Source organism: Protopterus annectens, chromosome 5.part0 (genome assembly GCF_019279795.1).
Source record: "Protopterus annectens isolate FY-2018-M chromosome 5.part0, PAN1.0, whole genome shotgun sequence".
Classification (NCBI taxonomy): Eukaryota; Metazoa; Chordata; order Ceratodontiformes; family Protopteridae; genus Protopterus; species Protopterus annectens.
In genome coordinates this window covers 1,391,882,889-1,391,905,244 of record NC_056735.1, presented here as the reverse complement: position 1 = coordinate 1,391,905,244, position 22,356 = coordinate 1,391,882,889, and the positions used below count along the sequence as shown (strand labels likewise).

Sequence of the window (22,356 nt, the reverse complement as noted above, 5' to 3'; positions counted from 1 at the left end):
AGCATTTTTGCTGTTACTCTCAAAATGTCCTGAATTTTTTAAGTTATAATTACAATGCTTAAAATATGACTATCAAAACAATAAATAAAATTTCATACACAGTAGTTGACACACACATATACACAAATACCCTTCTTAAAACTGTAGAATTATTAATATTTAAATTATTATGTTGTTCAAAGTTGCTTTTCCAGGTCCTGGTCTTCTTAAAACAAAACTTAGGACAATCACCCAAAATTTGATACAACTCTCTGTTACCTGCAATAATACACCAGTTCTTATTTAAAATATGTCTAATGCCATTCTTGTCACTACTTGTAAGTAGTGGAAAACTTAAACAAAAATTTGTTGCTGCAGTACTCTGATTATTCTTACATTTAGGAATATATTCATCTCTCACAATAGGCTTAAATGTAGTTGCTCTTTGACTACTAACTTCAACAAATGTATCATTAATCAACTCTATAGGGTAATTTCTTTGGAGAAGTAACTGTTTCAAAAACTCACATTCCTGCAAAAATATATTACCATTACTAATAATTCCAGATAAATGTATAAACTGTCCTTTTAGTATATTAAAGGAAAACTGCACCACAGACTCAAAACACATATTTATTTCATCATGGTTTGTTGTTTCCTACATTTTAACACCACTCTGGGACTATTTACAGGTTTTTTAATATTTTTATACATAATTTCTGAGTCTGACCACATGGGGTCTAGCATCTTGAAGTGATCCTGATTGCTTAGTCTGCCAATAGGTATCCCACAATGCAGTGCTTGTCTGTGAAAAATTACATTGCACAGTCCTAAAGCTCCTGTCAGTGCATTGATTTTACATGCATACACTGCTGTCTCACTCAGTTTTAAGTATCATTTCATGCTGTCCAATGACTACTAAAAACACAAATAGTGCAAATGGTACAGAAGAAACTTTCAAAGTGTGTTTTACTGCTGCTTCTTTTTAGAATGGCTAAATTGCATTCTTTTGTGAAGCGTGAATTGTACTACTATGACTCATCTGTCATCCACGTTCACACCTAACGTCCCTAGCTGTGCTAAGGGTAATTTGAGCCGTCACCTGTTCTGATTGACTGCTCACAGCAGGAGACTTGAATCATGTACTGTTTCCTTGTTCTAGCCTTCCCTTTTCTAATTTCTCCAAGTCTTTTGGGTTTCTAACACCATGACTGGAATGGACCCATTCCTAAGTCAAAGTACGATTAAAGTTCATGAAATTAGTATTGCTTTGGTCTTTGATGTTAGACAAAAGTGCTCTTTGCAGCACCCACAGTGTTCCCAGTAATGACTTCTCATGCAGTTCATATGGGATTACATGTATTGGTAAAATATCTAAGTACGATTGTAGATTTTTTTTTTATAAGATCCTTTGCTCCTACTACTATTAGAACTGTCTGGGTATCTTTCTTTCACATTGCTCTTGTTCCTGCCTGCAGATCCTGATATTTTATGGCTTTGTGTCTCTCTGTATGCAAGACACTGTAGTCACTGGGTATGGCGAGATCAGTGTTACTTTTGTCTCCTTTTCATGGACCACTATATCCAGTTTTCTAGCATCTTTCTTTTGAACTGTCGGTAATGGGCGATCCCACATGATGTAAACTTCATCATTTTCTTTGATGCTTTGTGGCTCATGTTTCCAGTGTTTTTCAGCCACTTCAGTACCATAATGTTTGCACAATCCCACCAGTGCAACAGTCTTGCCACATTATTGCGTCTTTCAGTAGACAGTCTTTTTGCCATTAGTATGTCACAACCAGCAGCGAGGTGTGCAACTGTTTCCAATTCAGTTTTACAAAACCTACATTTGTGTTTCTCCCACATGTTCAGTGGACTTCGTAAACCAGCGTGTATGTAGCCCACTATCTTGGGCTACCAGTATTAACCATTCATCTCTTGGTTTGAAGTCACCTCTCCTTAACCATTCCTTGTTCATTCCTGATCAACATGAGGTTCTTCCAGAACTATTTTATTCTTACAATAGCTATATTTATGCATTTTCCACATTTCTTGCCTTCTCATCTGGTCCTTCAATTTATATTCTTTCTTTTGTTTTTTTTTTTTGGCACATTCAGTTGCTGCCTGATTTTTATCTACTTTTGGTTTGATTTCCATTCCTGTTTGACGCCGCTATGCTTCTGCTTTCACTATGTTTGAGTATTGTGAGGTCAGCAGATATGTGTGGAGTCCCACAATTGCACATCTGTACATGTAATCATTTTCAAGGAGGCCCATCCCTCCTTCGGAATGGGGAATATATAATCTTGGTATGCACTGATTTTTATAAATCATTTGATGAGCATGAAGCATTCTTCTTGTTTTCCTATCTAATCTATCCAACACGTTTTGGGGCCGGTCAGTCACTCCAAAACTGTGAGTTAGGGCAGGAAGAGCAAAAACTTTGTTGTTTTCTAGAAGCCAGGTTATAGCCATGGCGTAAGCTGTCAAGTAGACAGCTTAGTGGGTTAAGGGCAAGACAGATTAGCAGTGGTGGCCGAGTGTCAGCCTGGAATATCCCCTCTGAATTTTTATCCCTGGGATAAGATAATAATTTGTCCTTTATTATGGATTAATTGCAAATTGGTCTGCCATGCAAATTGGTCTGCCACTGTTTCATGGTCACTCTAATGTAGGCAATCCGTGTATGGTGCATTTTATACATTTTTAAGCTCTCTTTTTTTATCCATGAATGTGGGATACTATCAAATGCTTTTTTGTAGTCAAGCCATGCCATACTTAGGTTCTTCCCCTTTTTACAGTCCTCCATTATGACTTTATTTAGCAACAGATGATCCTTTGTTCCATATGACTTTCTTTTATTACCGTTTTCTTCTATTGCCATGATTGAATTTTCTTCTAAATGACTGTAAACTCTGTTGGAATCAATTCTTCTGTATAGTTTATATGTTGTCGGAAGGCAATTTATTGGCCTATAATTTTTAGGGTAGCTTGCAGGTTCACTCTTAAGTAGGAGTGTTGTTTCTCCTGTTGTTAGCCAAGTTGGTGCCTGTTCAGGGTGCGCATATAAATAGTTCTTACTCATAGCTAAACGTTTATGCAAAGATTTTAATACTTTTAATACTTTTAACCAGAAGTTAGGTCCTGCATCTGGGCCAGGGCTTTTCCAGTTGGAGGCTTTTCTTAACTTTATTTCAATCTCTGTCTGATACTTCATCCCATATCATATCCTGTAACTTTAAACTTCTTTTTTTTTACTTCTATCCATTTAGCATCTTTATGTTCACAGGATTTTCATAAATACTTTTCCAAAATGTATCTTTTTTTTTTTGTGGTCTTTAATTTCCTCTTACCTTGTTACTCAGTTCTCTGTAAAACCTTTTTGGGTCATCAGTAAATTGCTTATTTTGTACTTTTCCTTTATATCTAGTTTTTCCACCTGTGCTAAGATCTTTAGCTTATTTGCGATAGTGCATAATAGATCCTGGTCTGTTCTAATACTGTGCATTGCTTTAGTTACAGCTATCTTAATTAGTGTTTTTGTTCTGTTCACTCTTCTATATTCTTCTAATAGTGACACCACTTGTCTTAATTGCTTTGTAGTATTTTTGTATTCGATACTTCCATGATGGTATTCAATTTTCCCCCTTCCTTTCCTTCTCTATCCTGTGTTCTTGTTTTAGAACTTTATTAGTTATTTTAGCTGCGCAGTAGTATATCCTGTTTACTTCTGTTACATCGCATGGATCTCTGTGGACAGTCCTAATTACTGTGTTCATTTGTTTTATTAAACTTCTGATTTTGGGGTTTTATTGACCCTCTGCAGTCTGTTGCTTTCATTGATCTTCATATGTTTATCTGTCGCTATTAAATCAAGCAACTCTTCTCTTAGCTTGTTTTCTTCTAAACTGAGTGTACAATTTTTTTATTTTCCATTTCCTGCGGGCATTCTATAGAAAGTTCTATAGCATCTCCTGTTCTCTTCAGTTTCATCCTGTGCCATCCGTTGCTGTGTCATATGGAAATTCACTGGCCTATCACTCCTCAACATTATCTGTACCAGAGTTTCCTGTTCCTTCCGTTGGCATCTTCAAGTGAAATTTTATACTGGTTTCCTGTGGAAGGCTCCAAAATATCTTCATATGGCACCTGACCAATTGCTTCCAGTTCCACTGGTTTCCCCTTAATTTGGATATCCTTTGCTCTATCCTGTTGTGGTGCTTTCTGAAAATAGATTTTCGACACTGAATCCTTCATTTTGCTGATACTCCATAACCTCAGTTTCTATTTTTTTTAACTTTTCCATTACTGATCTCCTTTTCTACTTTTCCTCTTTGTCTCTCATTTTTTTTATTACTTTCTGTATGGGTAGGTGAAGGACCAGGGTGCTGTGACATCACAGCATGGGTGGGTTTTTAGGATGGTCGTGGTGATGCCAGTTTGGGGAGGGAACTGGCCAGAAAACTACCAGTATTCATTGGCCTTGATGACATCAATTAATTGGAGACTGCAGCAAGCTTTTCCCAGGCGGGATACATTTTTTGAAAGTGGAACCACCACAGTACAGTAAGGTGCTGTTGTAGTGGAGAGAAACAGTTGATCCAAAATATTTTAAATGCTGCATTGTTTATTCATAGCAGGGACTGTAAATGGGGAGAAAAAGGCCAGAGAAGTTGAGAATTTAATAATAATAATAATAGAATCCCATTGTTGTCCTTTAACTGTTATAAACTTGGGGTGCTGACTGGTATATTCCAAATTTTTTTTCTAAGCGTCCATTATCAGAATATATTCAAATGAAATTGAAGTCCACTTTTGTCTAAATAAATTTGTACATCTAAAAATTGAACTCTTGCTCCACAGTTGGAAATAGTAAACTTCAAAAATTTTAAATTGTTTGACAGTTCTTTAAAAAAAAATCTAATTCCAGTTTTGTACCTTGCCAGACAAAAAAAAATTAATCTGTGTACCACAGCTCAACTTATTTGAAACCAACTAATTTTTCTAAGGTTTCAGTTTCCCAGGAACATAAGACGATTTTTGCATATGTTGGAACCAATTCAGAACCCATGGCAACCCCAGTTAACTGATAATAAATTTTATTATCAACAATAAAAAAAATTATTCTCCAATGAAATTCGCATAAGATCGTATAAGATCACAAATAGTGTCTACTTTGACTATTCATAAATATATGCTTTTAAATATGTTCTAGTAAGTTCCAAACATTCAACATGCAATATACTGGTGTACAATGCCTCAACATCTAAGGGTACCAGGAGATTATCTTCACTTGTAAGTTTATACTTAAATAATTCATTTAAAAAAGACCCAGGAATCCTTTCAATAAAACTTTGTGGACTAGACAATGCTGTTCAACTCCCAATCTATATATTCTAGTATATTTTCTTTTTTCGTATTCTTTGATGAAACAGTGTGCCTAAAAGGAGGAATTTTTTTCATCTTTGTGCATCTTTGATATTCCAAAAAGTTTGCCTAAACTAGGATGTTCTGTACTCCTGTAATTATAGTCATCTAAGGAAATATTGTTTTCATTAATAAATCAAAGTTTTATCTATAAGCCCAAGCTTTTTAAACCGTTCTTAGAGGTACAGTTTTGTAAAACTTTAATCATTTAGTGACTGTTTCATAACAGACACACAGACACACAAAACATTTTCCATGACAATAATCCTCATCCCCTTATCTGCTTTCATAATAATTAATTGGTAATCGTTTTTCAGTTGTAATAAAGCATTCACTTCACTTTTGGCCAAATTATATCACTTATTACTACTTGGCCTGGATAACAATAGTCACATATTTTTAAATAAACATTTGGAGTATTGTGTAACAAAGGGCTGTTGCAATTTTTTCCCTTTAAAACTGTGTTATCATACAAGTCAGAACAATTGACATCATTTAATAAATATTTAAAGTTTAATTAAAATCCTATAAAACATCAGTTTGGGTCACGCTCTTTGAGATGGAATAAATGTAAATCATTTATTAAGAAGGCTCAGATGGTGTTCAAAAACTACAATATCCATTAAATTAAAAATAGAATGATGTGTCCTCAGTAAATATAACTCTTATCGTCAACTCCTTCATCTGCTCTGACCTCGCCTTCTTCTGCGCCCTCTGGATGATCTCCCATTCCCTTGGCCTCTTCCTCATTCCAAAAAATCATTGATGGTAGTTTGATTTAGGTTATTGGAAATGGAATGTACATTGGTGGATACTTCAGAAATAATGTCACTGTTGTTGAATTCAACATTGTTGTTACTTGTACTACCCAAAGGTGAAAATTTATGAAAGGAAGTAACGGCTTCTCCCACTGAAGTCACAACATTACCAAGAGATGTAACTATAGGTTTAACAACAACACTTTTACTACTCAAAACATAAGCTGGTTATTTTTTATACTTAACTGAGTCTCTTTCTAGTTTTTATTTTTCTTGAAAATGATGGGTGGCAACATGTCTACTGATTTTTTTTTTTTTTTTTTTTTGTGGATATACTAGCCAACAAACATTTATATAAATGAAAAGATGAAATGCCACTGTTTTTCTTTTTAGGTCAAATAAACCATATGTATATATATGTATGTGTATATATATATATATATATATATATATATATATATTGATATATACACACACACATATATGAAATGTGTGTGTAAAATGTGAAGTGTGTATGTATATAGATTTCTAGACTAATGACCGGGGAGTGGCTTTCTAAGCATAGTCAAGTTTTCCTGAAAGAATAATGATGTCCTGTAACCAAATAGGACATTGATTGTCAGGCATTTATAAGCTATCTCGGTTGTGTTTATAGGTGTTGTGACGCCCGCGCACTGGCCCAGTAATCAAGGAGCCTCAGTCCTCACCACTACCACCAGTGACGGGTGTCCACATTGGGAGGATAACAAGTACACACACAGTAAAGTACAATTTCCCTTAAGACCACACAGAGATCACAGTCAGTCTGGGACTGGTTTCTCCCTTTCTCTCCAGATCCCCAATAAGACTCCCCACTGGCACAGCAATAGGGTTCAGATCTCAGCCGAGTGATCAAGCCAAAACCTCCAGCACCCTGTCTGTCCATCCAGAGCTTTATGTCCCTGCCCAAGTAGCTGACATACACAAATTTTGAGATTTGATTTATATACAAACACACAGACACTCCTAGGGATGGCTGGCACAGGATCTCCAGCTATGTCCCCTTCTGCCCAAACTATATGGTAGTACCACCTGCCACCAACCACCCTTATCAGCTACTATAAAAGCCGTTTCCAAAGGGTGACCAGTTTTACCATGTAATGTTACTATTATCCACATAGTAAGTGTGACCCAGGGCTAAGGCTATTCTAGAGTGGCTTGTACAGTATCACCAAATACATGCAAGTACCCTAGGAGCTTAAATTATCTCTACACAAAACAGTCACAGTTAAAAGGTTTACAAATATTTAATAATAAATAATAAAAACACATGACAATACTCAATTCAACACAGCGACAATAGAAAGTTCAGAAATCACAGGAAATACTTTAAAACAACATTGTAGGGTAGTCTCACATAAATATAGAAAACATCTACACTAATCTTACTATCTATCTGTAAGAGAAATCACTGTTCTAAGTAACTTACAGAGTAAGGCAAAGTGTTGGTGAACTGATGTGTTCAGTATCAGACAAAAATAAAAAAATGCACTTTCTTTCTCCCTGAGATGGTCTTAAATTGATAGTACACATTACTGCTGATTCATTTCAGATTACATCGTTCTTGTCACCCTACTTATGTTCCCAGGCTCACAGAACTTAAAATGTAACATTTCTTTGTGATCTTGCAGCTGCCAGGAAGTCACAGCAGTACAAGACACTTTACATGTGAAACCTAGTCATCATCTCTGTCTTAAGACAATAGAAAGAAACTCCTAGCCCAGACTTTCTGTCTCCTAGCTTGAGATCACACACAGTCATAGGGTTTATACACGTTTTGCTTTCTTCTAGCTGGGTGCACTGTGGTTAAATCTTTGAAGCTCAACACATAGCACAGTTTTCTTACATTTGAGAAACAAGCCTGTGGATCATATTAATATGTACAATGACATAGAATTATTTACAAAATTCTATCTAGCTAGGCTGGCAGTCTCTCAGTTTATTACAGGTGTGTGTGTGTGTGTGTGTGTGTGTGTGTGTGTGTGTGTGTGTGTGTGAGTGTGTGTGTCGTGGGGGAGGCGTGCAAATGTTTGTCTACATTTTTAGTAAGTTAGTTAAAAAAATCCTTTTTTGTTTTGAATTAACTGTTTTTTATCTGTAATTAGGAAGATGTAACCACTCAGATTCGTTCATTTTTGTTTTGCATTGTTTTTTAACAGTGATTAAAACATTTTTTTTTATAAAGAAAATAATATGCAGTAGAATTTTAGTTTTGACTTGCCAGTCTACAGATAGTTGTTACAGTTAAGAAAAGTGATATTGTGACTTGGTAATCATAAATATTAATTGTACCACCCATGGTTATGTTGATAATGTGCTGCTTTTTGAAATGAGAACAAAATCAACAAACATTGGAGAGAAACTTAAAGTTGTAGCCTTTTTTAATTTTTAAAGGCAAGTATCACACTTTTATACTGTACTTTTTCTTTTTTGCAGTTATTTCCTTCATCAGTAAAGAAGATTCAAGACTGCATCAAGCTTGTTTCCACATCTTCTCATAGTTCTGTCAACCTGGCAATGGCTCACATCACAATAAACCAGTATTTACAACAGGTATTCATTTTTATCTTTTACATCAAGAGGTTCTCCGGTTCGATCCTCGGCTGGGGTGCCTTCTCTGTGGAGTCTACATGTCCTCCCTGTAGTCGCGTGGGTTTCTTCTGGGTGCTCTGGTCTCCTCCCACATCCCAAAGACATGCTGTAGGTGGATTGGATACTCTAAATTGGCCCTAGGCATGAATGTGTGCGTGTGTGTGCCTTCCGTGGAAGGTTGGGTGCTGAGCTGGCAACTCGACACCGTAAAACTCCACTGTCAGTCATGAGCGGACAGATGATCCACTGTGGCGACCCCTAACCGGGAAAAGCCAAAAGAAGAAGAAGATTAATTTTTTTCTTTTCCATTTCTAACCATTATAGGAAAAATGGCCGCTGAAATGGTGTAACACTTGAGATGTAAGTAGGCAGTGATAATGGGAAGAAAAGGAATTCTGTTAACTGTATACAGCTGTCATTTTGACACTGTTGAGCATCTCTCAGGCCAGGCTTAGCTTTACATTTCCCAGGAGAGCTACGTAGTTTGGAGTTTTTACTTGGTGGAAGCAAGGTAGCTGTTTTGATAAAGGTGTTGATGAAATACAAATTTCCAGGCTCTGCTTCACTTACTAAGAATGTTGTTGTTGTATGATTTACTGATTTTAAACGGATGACTCAGTTATGGAGAATGTCTAGTTCCTGTTGTGTACCTTTGGTAGATGTGTAGATGTTACAAGTATTATAATTATGAACATGTGCAAAGGGTGGGCCATCCTTAGACCCAGATAACTAGCGACCCATAAGTCTGACTAGTATAAAGCTATGGAAAGAAATATCACGGCTATGATAAATAATGACACTGGACCCAACCCAATTTAGTTTAATCAAAAGCAGATTATGCCTGCTCAACCTGGATTTCGAAAAGGTCCTCAAACCAAATGATGAGGATAAAATGGTGCATATTGCCATCCTTGACCCATGCAAGATGTTTGACACAGCACTGCACTCTTGTATCATAGACAGGCTTATGAGATTAGGTATAAACTCCTTCATCACTTATTGTATAGCCAGCTGGCTCACAGATAAAACCCAGGAAAACAAAAAGGCCAGTCACTAGTGGAGTCCTTAGGTGCACGGTGCTGGGGCCACTCCTTTTTGGCATCTTCATTTCTGAACTTAAGGCTAACATCAGTGACCTTGCTTGCCAGGTTTGCAGACTATTGTAAACTAGACACATCTATAGAATCCCCCAGTGACACAAATACTCTCTAAAGCCTGGCGTAAACAAATAAATGGTGCCAAAGTCAATGCCAAAAAACTCCGTGCTTATTAATGTATGATATTAACCTTTTGTAAGATGGCTATCCTGGGAAATTACTACATTGATAATACACCCCTGAGAACAGACCCTGTGGTCATTGATTTGGGAATTCATGTTGACAGTGACTTGGCCTTTGACCGTCGTGTCTGCTGTAGTAAGGAAATCATTCTATGTTGTGCAACTTACAAGCTAGACTAAGGCATCTGGGTCCAAAGATGTAATTGTTACATTGTACTCTGCCCTCATAGACCAATCACTGTGTACAATTTCCCTTACGGTATATACCTCAGATGCTATTTGCAATTACTGGTGTGTCCACAAAGGTTCCTCAATAAAATAATGCATGGTGTAGAAAAATGGCATAAGTCAACCATCTCATTATCCCTATACTTGTTCTCCTACAGACTGTTGAGAGGCGATCTATGCCTGGCCTACAAAGCATCCTCTGATCCAACTGTGATGGAGCTACTGCATATCCACAAAACAAATGGCATCAGAAATTCTAGATCCAGGGATCTAAATCTCATCTGTAATATAAATGAGATGCATTGGAAGGCTAGTATGAGTCTCAGAAATGACTCCTTTGAAATAGGCTTCCCATTCATGTGAACAGCACCTGCTGACGCATAACTTGGACCACTGGATGGTGAATCAAAAATTTACTGCTGGTCAGGCGTCTGTGTATCTCATGAGAAATGGCCAGTCATGCCCAAGTTATATGCATTTCCTATAAAAACCCTGTCCAATGCAATTGGGAAGCATGGCTGGGCTTAAAAAGAAGCTTTAGGATCATTAGCCTAGTAAATGGCTATGAACCCATGAGCAGTTTGAAGAATGGTTGCAATAGTGGTTTTGAGGCTTGTAGAACTATTCTATGCTTTGTTTTGAATAAAAATTTGTTTTATATTTTGTTTATAATTTTTTATTTATGTTTGACCAAGTTTATTTAATTTGGCAGTGTCTGCTTTTTGTATTTTGTAGATCCCAGGGAGAAAAGTTCTGCAGTAAACGCAAAGGTTTGTAAGTGCAAGTCTTGCCCAGTTAGTTGACCAAGGGAACAAAAAAAAAATCACACTTTATACACATGATGATCTCCATTTCATTGCATTTATTTAAACATATTCATGGTATATTTCAAAACTCATTTCTTCTTAGCATAATGAAAGAGTTAACCTTTTAAGCACATTTTCGCCTTACACTTGTTATGTAGTTTAGGAAAAAAAGCAAAACGTTTAACAGTGGCGCAGACTCCCTTCTCAGTCAGGTATTTTGGCATCGCCCATGCAAACGTGGTGCACAGTACTACTTACTCATATCACATAGGAGTACATAAAATACCTGGGTTACTTTGTGAATAAGATGTAAAGTAGCCATTTACATTTTAACTTTATTTAGGTGAATATATTGGATTTTAGCATCATTGTAGTCATTTTCAGCATTATTTTTGAGCAAAAGCAGTGTATCAGTTGGTTATTCCTGAATGACACCCAAAAATAACCTTGAGTCATTTTAAGTAATTTTCAGACCCTTCTTACTTTATTTACTTTTTTTTGTTTTGTTTTGGATTTGTGGTCTTGGGAGGACAACCTTTTGGTATTGCTACCACTGCTTTTCTTTTCTTTTCCAGGTCCTCACCTCGATAATCTACATTTCCTGTTTTAGCCTCCTAAATTAAGTTCTGACAATTTGTGGTGTAGTTAGAGCACACACTATATATAATCTTATATGTTAGGATTGTAACACACACATTGATTCTTCTGTTTTAAGAGTTCATGTTTAGTGCTGGAATAGTCATTAGGAGACCAAGGAGAGAGAACTAATATGGTGGCTCCCTCACTGGTAGGGAATTCTCTAAGTGGAATTTGTGTAATGTTGTTTCCCTTGTTTCTGCTATTTTGGAATATGTCTTGGTAGTGATTTGTGAAGTTACATTGCTATGGAGTATTCCAACAAGTTGTTGTTAGATGTAAATAGTGAAATGAACTGGACTGGGGATTGGGCAGTGAACTTGGGTCTTAGAAGGGCACAGAGGGACCTTGTGTTGAGTCTGGACACTTTATGGCTTTGGCTGATTTTATGTGTAAGGGAGCAATGACAGAGGAAGATGGGCATCTTCACCTGAGCCTTCTGCCTTTTGGTCAATATAATTTCCTTCTATTCTGGTTAGAAATGGTTAAAGAAATGCTATTTTTATTCCCCCCCTTTTGTCTTTGTTAAAGATCTTTAATCTGCTCCTGCAACTTCTTATTTGTGTTTTTTACCCTTTCAGTGCAAATCTCTTATTGCTTTAAAGGATTCAGTTTGCCAGTTATTAAAATGTGTCCCAGTGGTCATCAGCATCTTAGATCCCTCACTCGCTACATTCTTCAGAGATTAATTTATGGTGATTGAAAGTACTATCCAATGAGGATGTCTGGTCTGGATTGTCCTTATTAATCCAATTCCATTTTTAAGTGTTTAGAATTGCACTGTCCATACAAGTATGCTGTAGTACTATTTAAAGAAGTTGGAATTTTATTTCCATCTGCTCCCATTGTGACCCCTTGTGTGGATAGAAAATGAGAACCTCCACACTAAGTATAGTTGAGAACATTCCTACTAAATTCTTTCTGTATGTCTGTGTCTCTTTTCTTTGTCTTATTGTATCAGCATACAGTAAAAATGCCATTGCAAGGCAAAAGCTTACTTTAGCCGGGGATCATTTGTAAGAATGTCTATGCATAGATGCTGAATTTGGTCATCTGAGTATCTTCACTGTCTGTTAAAAGATAAAATTAAGCATGTCTTCATAAAATAAACCAGACAGAGAGAATCTTCAGTCAGGTATTAAAACACTGTTTATTTAGTATACCATATTCAGGGATGGTAGAAAATCATGTCATCACCTCCAAACAAATCAGTCTGTTACTTTATTTGCTATATTGCATCTTGATATGAAGTAAGCACGTATACAACATTTTCATTAGCAAATCACATTGATAAGTATTACTTTTTACAAGTGAACACCTGCGTGATCTCCATCATATTACATTCCTTTACACATACTTAGACTATTTAGGGTGCTTACTCTTACTTACACATCCAATTTTTATGACATTAAAACATTATTTCCAAATATTGGAAAATATTTGTTGACCCTGAATTATCAGGGAAATTTGGTATTGAACCGCAAGTGGTTTACAAAAGAGACACTTCCCTTAAAGGACTGTTTGAAAGGCAAAAATTTGACGTCCACAATGGTGGTACCTTTAAGTGTGGGAGGTGTGCCCAATGCCCTTATGTTATGGACAGAGAAAAAATCAAGCTCAAAAACTTTGAATATATTTCCAGTTCAAAAATGATGTACTGTTACACTAAAGGGGTTGTGTATTTGGCCTTGTGTAGATTCTGTGCAAGTTTCTATGTAGGTAAAACTAAGAATGCCCTAAGGTTAAGGATTTATCAACATTTATATGATATCAGAAACAAAAATGAAAAGAATGCATTATATAAACATTTGGTTAGTGAACCTACCCATTCCTTCTTGTTCTTTATTTTGGAACAGGTAGATCTGGGACCTCGTGGGGGACCCTTGAATGAGTATTTGGAATTTGTAGAACTCATATGGCAAATTAGACTTGATGCTTATCATGCTCCTGGGTTAAATGATAGAATTTCTTTATCTTCTCTGTTGAAATTAAAATCTGTTTTTTATTTAGTTATATATATTGTTTAGGGATGTTTTAAACTTTTTATATGTATTACTGTTTTATATTTGGCTTGCATTAAGTATTTGCAGCCTTGTTAATGAGGGAAATGATGTCAGTGTATTTGTGATTGGGTAAGCAATGTATTTAAGCAGGTGCTGATTTCAGTATTTTGTATTCTGAGGAAGTCATCTACCAGGCGAAAGCACTTAATACTGCTGTGTTTGCTTGCACTGTTTTATCTTGGATGAATATTGTCTGTATTTTTCTGGATTTGGAGTTTTCTGCTTATAAATGATTTACCACCTACCAAGCGTCGCTTTTGTCTTGCAACAGCTGCCTTTTATTTTTCATACTTGGACTCTTTGTTTTTTCAGTTCCATAATTGTATGAATCTGGTTTTCACTCTTCCACTGGTCAGTACTAGCTGCTATAGTTTACTGTAGTCTATTTTTTTTTTTAAATAAAATGTAATGTTGTGTTATGGCCAGCATGTCTAAGTTCATTCTTAATCCTTTACTGTAAAAAAAAGAATTGCCCTTCAAGTACAGAGTTTGTGTATGATTTGCAGTTCACATTCATGGTACATTTCAAAACTCTTTTCATTCTAGTATAAAAAAAATTACTGTATAGGTACATAAGTTTAGTTTACATTTGTCGTGTAATACAGAAACAACCAAAAAATCATTACATTAACAGCATTGTAAACAGTGTTCTAAACAGTTGCTTACTGGGATTTCACCCACTTCAGGCTGAGCCCACTACCTTGTATTGTAATCTTACCAGGACTATTTTAAATACAAATGCGCACATTTTTTAGAAAGGGGAGAATAATGATATATGTCCAGTGTTAATACCTCTGTACCTGCTTTTACAGTAATGGTGCCACCAGCTAGAGTACTCTAGCACACCAAAATACAATTACTATTTACCCTTAAAATTAACTATTAACTATTTCCATGGTAGCAAAATTTGAGCACTGACACTCTCTTTAAAGGCTAGTAGTTAATTTTACCAGATTAGTAAACTTATCCTAACAGTTTTTGCAAAGAGAGCTCCAAGAAAACTGGTGGCTTCTCCTTGAAATCTTATTTTGTGTTAGTGCTTATCTGGCTGACCTCTACAATAATAGCATTGGAGTTACAACCTTATTTAATATTCCACAGATTAATTGTTTCTTTATTTATAAAATAAAGATTATGTCTCAAAATGGTATTCCAAGTTTACTTTAATTCAAACTGTCAGTCTCCCTCTGTTATTCTCTGAACCTCAAAGTGAGGGAAAAAGGATACTTAATACTTTGAAGTCCCAGATGACTCTAATACTGTCTTGACAGAAATAAATATTTCAGAACTTCCAACAAGTTGTTCATTTCTTGTGATGGTAAGAAGGAGCAACTTGTGTCAAAGTAAACTATTTCCAAATGGTTGTCTTTGGCTTTAACCTTTTGTTATCTCCACTACAGCAAAACTATTCTAGGCAGGGTCAAGGCACATTTTACCAGGCCCTAGCTTTATTTATGGCTTTTTGGAAAGAGTTGGATTCTAGAACATCTAGCTGCAGCAACTTTGTCTCCAGTACATACTTTTATAAAGCACAACATGCTACATTTCTTCTCCAGGTGTAATTCAGACTTTGCTAGGACCATTCGCCAGGGGATCCTGGTCCCTTTTCCTTCCACCTCCCTGTTCTAAGCTATGGTAATATACCCATATAGCTGAGGCTACAAGAACAGTTATCAGTATAAAGAGCATAGTACAGGTATGTGAGTAAACCTACCATAACAGTAGATGTTCAAATGATCACTGCTGCAGTAGTTGTTCCTTCCTCCACCCCCCCCCTTGCTTTTTGTATGTATTTTATGTGAGGGTGTAAATGTTCCTAGCAATGTCCTCTCAGGGCTCAGCCTCCTTCTCCTAACTGGTATGAAAGCTGGGAAAGTGTTGGCACCAAAACCTCTTTTTTAGTCGGCCCAGCTAGAGCTGACTAATGATTTTGGGCATGTGGACGGTACTTTGAATCTTTGGAAGCTGGGTTTGCTGACAACTGCATGTTGGGTACAGTCATTGAATCCCCCAAAGATGTAGATATCCTCCAGGAAGGTTTGACACAGACATGTAACTGGTGTCAGAACTGTGGCTTAAAACTGCCGCAATGATCAACACAGTGAACTTAATAAAGTTTTGTAAGTAAACTTACCATGATGGTAGAGGTTAAAGTAATCACTGTTGAAATGGCCACTCCCTCCTTCCATCCCCTTCATTTTTTGTTAGTTGTTTATGCCAGGGCGTAGACATTCTTTTTGTTATTCCTAGCATTGTCCTTTCAGGGCTTAACCTCCCTATCTGTTGGCATGAAAGCTCTGAAGAGCTAGGCACCCAAGACTGTATTTTGTCAGCTTTGCTGAAGCTGACTGAGCATGTGGAAGGTGCCCAGCTGACCAGCTGTTGTATCATATTCAGGATACAATCAACATAGCTAAGGCTAATGCAGCAGTGATCATTTGAACATCTGGTGTTAAGGTAAGTTTACTTACACAATGGTACTTTCCTTGCAAAGAGGCTGAGAAGACCAATGCCTTCTCACTTCCATGGTTGGGATTTTTTCTCTCTGCTTTTCAACTGAAATCCTAGGTTCTTCTAAATATCCCGAATGACTCCCCAAAGAGTGTGGTGGTTACTTCTTTTTGACCCAGGCAACAGTGGTTCTCCCTTCATTTGAAACTGGCCAAGGGCATTTATCACATGCTTCCCCACTGACTGAATTTCCTCACACAAGATATGGTCTTTTTGGTACACCCAAGCTGAAAACTCTTCAGTTGACTAACTGGTTGATTGAATTTGGATACTGTTTAGGCACCTTTTTTTTCTAAGGATGTACAGTAGGTATTGAAAGAAGCTAAAAAAAGTACTGTTAGGAATTTGTGTGTGTGTATAAATAGAAAAGATTTTTAGTTGGTACCATTTTAAAAATGAGGACTGTTTTTAAGGGCCTTGTCTGCCTCTAGTTCTTGATTATTTGTATAAATTACTGTCCTCTGGCCTTTCTTACTCCTCTGACAAAGAACATTTGTTGACCATTTTGGCTCGTCTTTCCTTTGATCCTCCCCTTTCCACTTGCCCTCCAGTTAAGCAGTTTTTGAAATGGGTTTTTCATTTAATTCCACTTAGAGTACAGGTAGCTTACACTTTCCATTTGAACTAGCTCATCAGGCTGATTTGAGGTTCTTAACATGGAAGAGTGTTTTACTCATTGCTCTGACTGTCTGATAGAGGAGTATCAGGGTTGACTCGTCATAAGAGCATTTTCCATAAGGATAAGGTTTTTTTTTTTTTTTGAGAAGTAATTTTTCTTTTAAGCCTAAAGTGTCAAAGTTTACCTTGTGGCTGGTCTGTTAATCCTCCTGTCCTTTTTCCTGAGCCCAAAAACAAGGGAGAAGAAAGTCCAGATACCGCGTAGTGTCACAGCAGACATTTTGCAAATGGTTGTCTCATGCTACCACTTTTTGCTGTTTTCACATATCAGCCCACTTTAGGCATTGTTGGTCCTCATTCTTCTAGAGCTTTAACTTCTTCTGTGGCTTTATGAAAAGAAATGGACTCTAAAAGTATTCAAAAAGCACCAACTTGGTCCTGTGTACGTGCATTTAATAATACTCTTGTGTTAATTAGACCCATTACAGATGCAGTCCCGTATCAGAGGCAACCCAAGAACTACGTCTGATAAAGTGATTTGCTCAAGGTTACACATGAGGTAAATGAAGACTGAGGGAATTGAGCCTTGAACCACAGGAGCTACAGCTTATAGCCTTAATCCTCTGTGCCAACTGCCAGTAAATAAAAGGTTTACAAAGCACTACAAACTAATTTCCTTTTCCTGGTCTAGCATATGGTTTGCTTGGACCACTTTCCTGGATTTTTAATTTATTTCCTCTTTTTTTAGTTTCTAAGCTATGGTAGTCTACCTAGACAGCTTAGGCTACTGCAACAGTGATCTAATGTTGGACACAGTACAGTAGATGTTTTAATAGATCACTGTTGTGGTAACTCTCCCCTCCCTCTAGCCGCCTCCTTTTTGTTGTATTGCCTGGAAGTAAATGAACACTCATTTATGTGGAGCTCTGCTTGTGCTCCTTACAAAGCAGTGGAGGGTGGCCTTTAGCTTTGAAAAGCTGGCGTGTTTGCAGGCATAAGACCCAGATAGCTTAGGCTACTGCAGCAGTGATTTGTTAGTGCATCTACTGTTACAAGCCGTTTACTTAAACAACTGCACTGTCTCGGTCAACCATAAGGACAGAGTTTGCCTTAAAACTAACCCTTCCTTTATGCTTAAATTTGCTACAGAGTTGTCTTTGAATCAAGTTATTCAATTTCTGGCTGTCTTTCTCAGCCCTCAAAGGGGAAAGAATCCTTCATTTACTAGATGTCCACAGACAGCCAAGATGTCATCTAGAAAAGGCAAAAAAAAAAAAAAAATAGAAAGTCTGACCAAGTTTTCATTTCCTATGGAGGTAAGAAGGTTAAGCATGCCTCCCTTGAGAACATTAGTAATATTATGTTATCTCTTTCCTTTTCTGGGGCAAAGCATCTTTGTGTAACCTAATTGCTTCTGTGCCTGAAGTGGCTACCCACTGTTTGAAATGTGCTTATGATTCTGCCAATGCCAGTTGTAGGGCTCCTCCTTCTGGAACATTTATGAGAATGTTTGCTTGTTTGCTTACTCAAACTATTCCTGATGGATGCCAAAGCTGAAGTTTTGAATTATTCCTTGGACAGTTTTAATTTTTGGACCATCTACTGCAGAGGTGATTAAAAAGTGTGATTATAGAGGGAAACTGATTTGGATAATGTCTCAGATTTTTCAACCTTCTGCCTTCCTTCTCCAGGTTTGTCAAGGGTTTAATACTACCACTACAACCTTTTCCAAAAAGCAGAATAAACACAGCAAGCTGTTGGTAAGTATACGTTTAAAAAGCAGTGGCAAAGTTCCAAAAAGAAAGGTAGACCCCCCTCACCTGCACAAAGGACAGTCAAACAAGTCAGAATGACTATCTGAAAGACTCCCCTTCCTTTTCCCACCCTGGCAAACCTGTAATCCTCCCAGAAAGTCTGAACCTCCATTTTTCTCTTTGGCAACAGATAGTTTGACAGATGGGTTTTACAAGAAATTCATTAAGGTTACAGATTGCCGTGGGAGTTTGTCTCCCCATTTTTAAGTGCTATCCCCCTTATCTTCAGACCACATTCCTCTTTTCCCTCCTATTGCTCAGCATCTGCTTTCTCAGGTGGTGATGGGTCCCAGCTCCTTAGCTAGGAAAAGGGTTTTATTCAGGAGTGCTTCTGGTGCCAAAGAAAGAAAATTCATGGGGAATAGTTCTGAATTTTTCCTTTCTAAACCTGTGTGATGGTGCCTATGCTCAAAATGTTATCCCTACACAACTTGTTACCTCTTACTCTCCATTTGAGTTTTCCTGTGACCTTAAATTTAAAAGATGCTTATCACATATAGATCCAGATTTCAGATGCTTCTTATGGTTTTCCATGTCTGAATCATAGTATCAGTTTTCTGCATTGCCTTTTGGTCAGTCTACTGCTTCAAGGATGTTCACAGTGTCTAACTGCTGTGGTAGCCTACTACAGTTTGCAAGCTGTTCACAGTTTTCTTTAGTTAGATGACTTTTTTGTCTTTGTAGAGTCTTTTTTTTTCTTATTGTCAGAAATCTTTCACTTGGGTGAGGGATCTCCTACATAGATTGGGGTTCCTGGAGAACAAACAGAACTTTGTTTGATGACTTCACAGGATTGTTTTTCTGGGGCATCTCCTAGATAGTGAAGTAAGGAGTTTTTCTTCTTGCAGGAAAAAATAGATCTATTTCTGTTTTTTTTTCCCCTCAGATTACTGCATGGTCCTGTTATCAACATTCCCTGACATTCTAGATTCCAGGTTTACGGTTTGTGAAAAGGGAGTTTTTTTGATTGTGAAACTAATTTTATCAGAAACCAAGTCTCCTATTTTCCTTTCCAGCACTAGTATCTGTAGCATTAGATGCCTTGTATTTTTTTTTCAACTCTGTCAGTCGTGGTCCCCAAGATCATTACAAGTGTTCACAAACAGATCAGTGATCTGGTACATAAACAAACTGATAAACAAGATCTTATCCTCTCTGCAGACTTGTCGTAGTAGCTTAAGATTTATCTTTTTAGCAGAATCTCAGTCTACAAACATCTTACTGTCAGAGCAAAAATGTGTGGCAGATGAGCTGTGCACGTCCAGGACAGACCTGTATGAATGGAAACTGAATGAGGGATTTCGAGGAATTTTTCCAGCTGTGGGAAACACCTAAAGAGATTTTTTCATCTCCACTTGCAACAATCAGTTTACAACATTCTGCTTCAGAACCCCTTGCTAGAAGGCCTGGAAGACAGATGCTGTCTCATTCCCATAGACAGGAATGTCCCCAGTATGCTTTTCCACTCTGTCCACTAATAGCCGGGGTCAGTCTGAAGATTCAGAAGGACTCTCAAGAGTTCGTAGTGGTGACTACCTTTTGGCCCAGGCAACAGTGTTTATGCCTCCTTTTAGAATGGCTAAGGGGATTTCCCACAAGCTTCCACACAGTTTGGACTTAGTCATACAGGACAAGGGGGAGGGGGTTCATATATCCTGATCCCAAACACCTGCAGCTAACTCTTGATTAATGCAAACTTAATACCTTTTAGGTACCTATTTTCTGAGGATTTGCTCCTTGAAAATCACATATTAGTAAATGAAAAAGATTTTGTAGTTGGTCCCAAGACAGCAAGCAGCTCCTTTCAAGGCTAATGTTTCTCTGGTTCTATATTATTTGCCTGAGTTACTATTGTGTGGCGTGTGTGATTTCTTCATCCAGGTTCATTTATCATCTATTTTAGCATGTCTGCCCATGGATCTCTCTTTCAGTGCAATCTCATGTGAAAATTATTTTGAAAAATGTGTTGCATGTCGAGCCTCCTAGAAATCAGGTGGATTCTCCTTGGGATCTTTATTTTGTGTTGGAAAGACTAGCTTTTGCTACATTTTAACTCGAGGCTCTTAAAATGGAAAACAGTGTTACAGATTGCTCTGATCTCTGTAAGTAGAGTATCTGAGTTGCAAGCTCTTATGGTGGGTCATCCTCATCTCATATTCCACAAAGGTAAGGTGTCATTGAGAACTAGTCCTTCATTTATAATTAAAATGATAACAGAGTTTAGTTTAAGCCAAGCTGTCCATCTCCCAGTCTTCTTTCTGGAACCTAACAGTGAGGCAGAACGGATGCTCCATTCCTTGGATGTCCACAGACAAATTGGGTATGGATCAGTTAATTTTTTATGAGGGTTTTTTTTTTTTTTTTTTTTTTAAGACAACCTCTATCAAAACAGACTATTTCCAAATTGTTGTTTCATGCTTGTACCTTTTGTTATATCTTCCCCCAACAAGGTAGTTCCAGGCAGGGTCCATGCTTATTCTACCATAGCCTTGGCTTCATATATGGCTTTTTGGAAAGGGTTAGATTCCAGAAGTATTCTAGATGAAACAACTTGGTCCTCTGTGCTTTCATTTACAAATCATTATAAATTAGATTCCTTTTTTAGGTCTAGGACTTGCTTTGATATTACCATTCTCTAGGGTCTCCTGGACCTTTCCTTCTCCCAGTCAGTCTAAGCTCCTCATAATGTTAAGGCTATTGCAACAGTGGTCATAATAAACATATTACAGTTGTATAAACATACCATAAATATAGATGTTCAAATGATCACTTCTGCAGTAGCCCCCCCCATTATTTTTGTGTGTTTTTCTTGCCAGGGTGAGGAGGTGTGTGTGTATATGTGTATGTGTTTGCGTGTGTGTGTGTATATGTTCACGTGCTTGCCAACTTGGTTTCCTTTCATTGATCTTTTCAAGGCTTTAACCTCCCTCTCTCGATTGGCGTGGAAGCTCTGAAGGGGTTTGCACTGAAGCCAGTCTTTCTGTTCAACTCAGCTTGAGCTGAATAATGGTTTGTGTGCTTGAAAAGTGCTCTTGAAACGTTGGAAGCTTGCCAGCTGTTATATCCTTAGCAGGATATAACCCGTATAGGTAAGGCTTTTGCAGCAGTGATCATTTGAACATATACTGTAAATGGTAAATTTAATTCCACGTGTTCTTTCTTGCATGACTCCATTTTCTCTGATTTATTCCTGTGGTACCACAGGAGCATTTTTTTTTTTTTGTGGTTATTAGATTGCTCTTCTTGTTCCACTTGTAGCCATCTAGATTGTGATGGAATGATGTATGCCTTCTTAGTATGATATTTTGTAGAATTTTCCTGTTGTAAATGGGAACTTTTCTCCTCGGTCCTCCACTGAAAAAGGAACTGTATCCAGTCAGATTTTCCCAGTAACCAAATAAATAAAATCTGGTCAGCCTGCCGTCGTGAGCAGTTTTGATCCCTGCAGGAATGGCTTATTCACATAAATGGTTTGGAATAGGTGTTGTTTTTCTGTTCTTCAGACTTGCAGAGAACCCATCTTCCTAAGGAAAAGAAAGACTGTGATAAGAAGAGAAAACAGGGAAGCTGTATTTCAACAAATGAGAAGGAACTTGCTTATATCCT

General features: G+C 37.3%; 1 protein-coding gene across 1 annotated transcript in view; it reads left to right on the top strand.

Moving 5' to 3' along the window:
- Positions 1-22,356, top strand: part of PCID2 (PCI domain containing 2) — a 593,048-nt gene that overhangs the window by 18,293 nt on the left and 552,399 nt on the right. The window contains exon 2 of the mRNA XM_044071205.1: positions 8,640-8,756. Within this exon, the coding sequence (XP_043927140.1) occupies positions 8,721-8,756 (36 nt within the window). The 5' untranslated portion in view covers positions 8,640-8,720. The remainder of the gene's footprint in view (positions 1-8,639; positions 8,757-22,356) is intronic.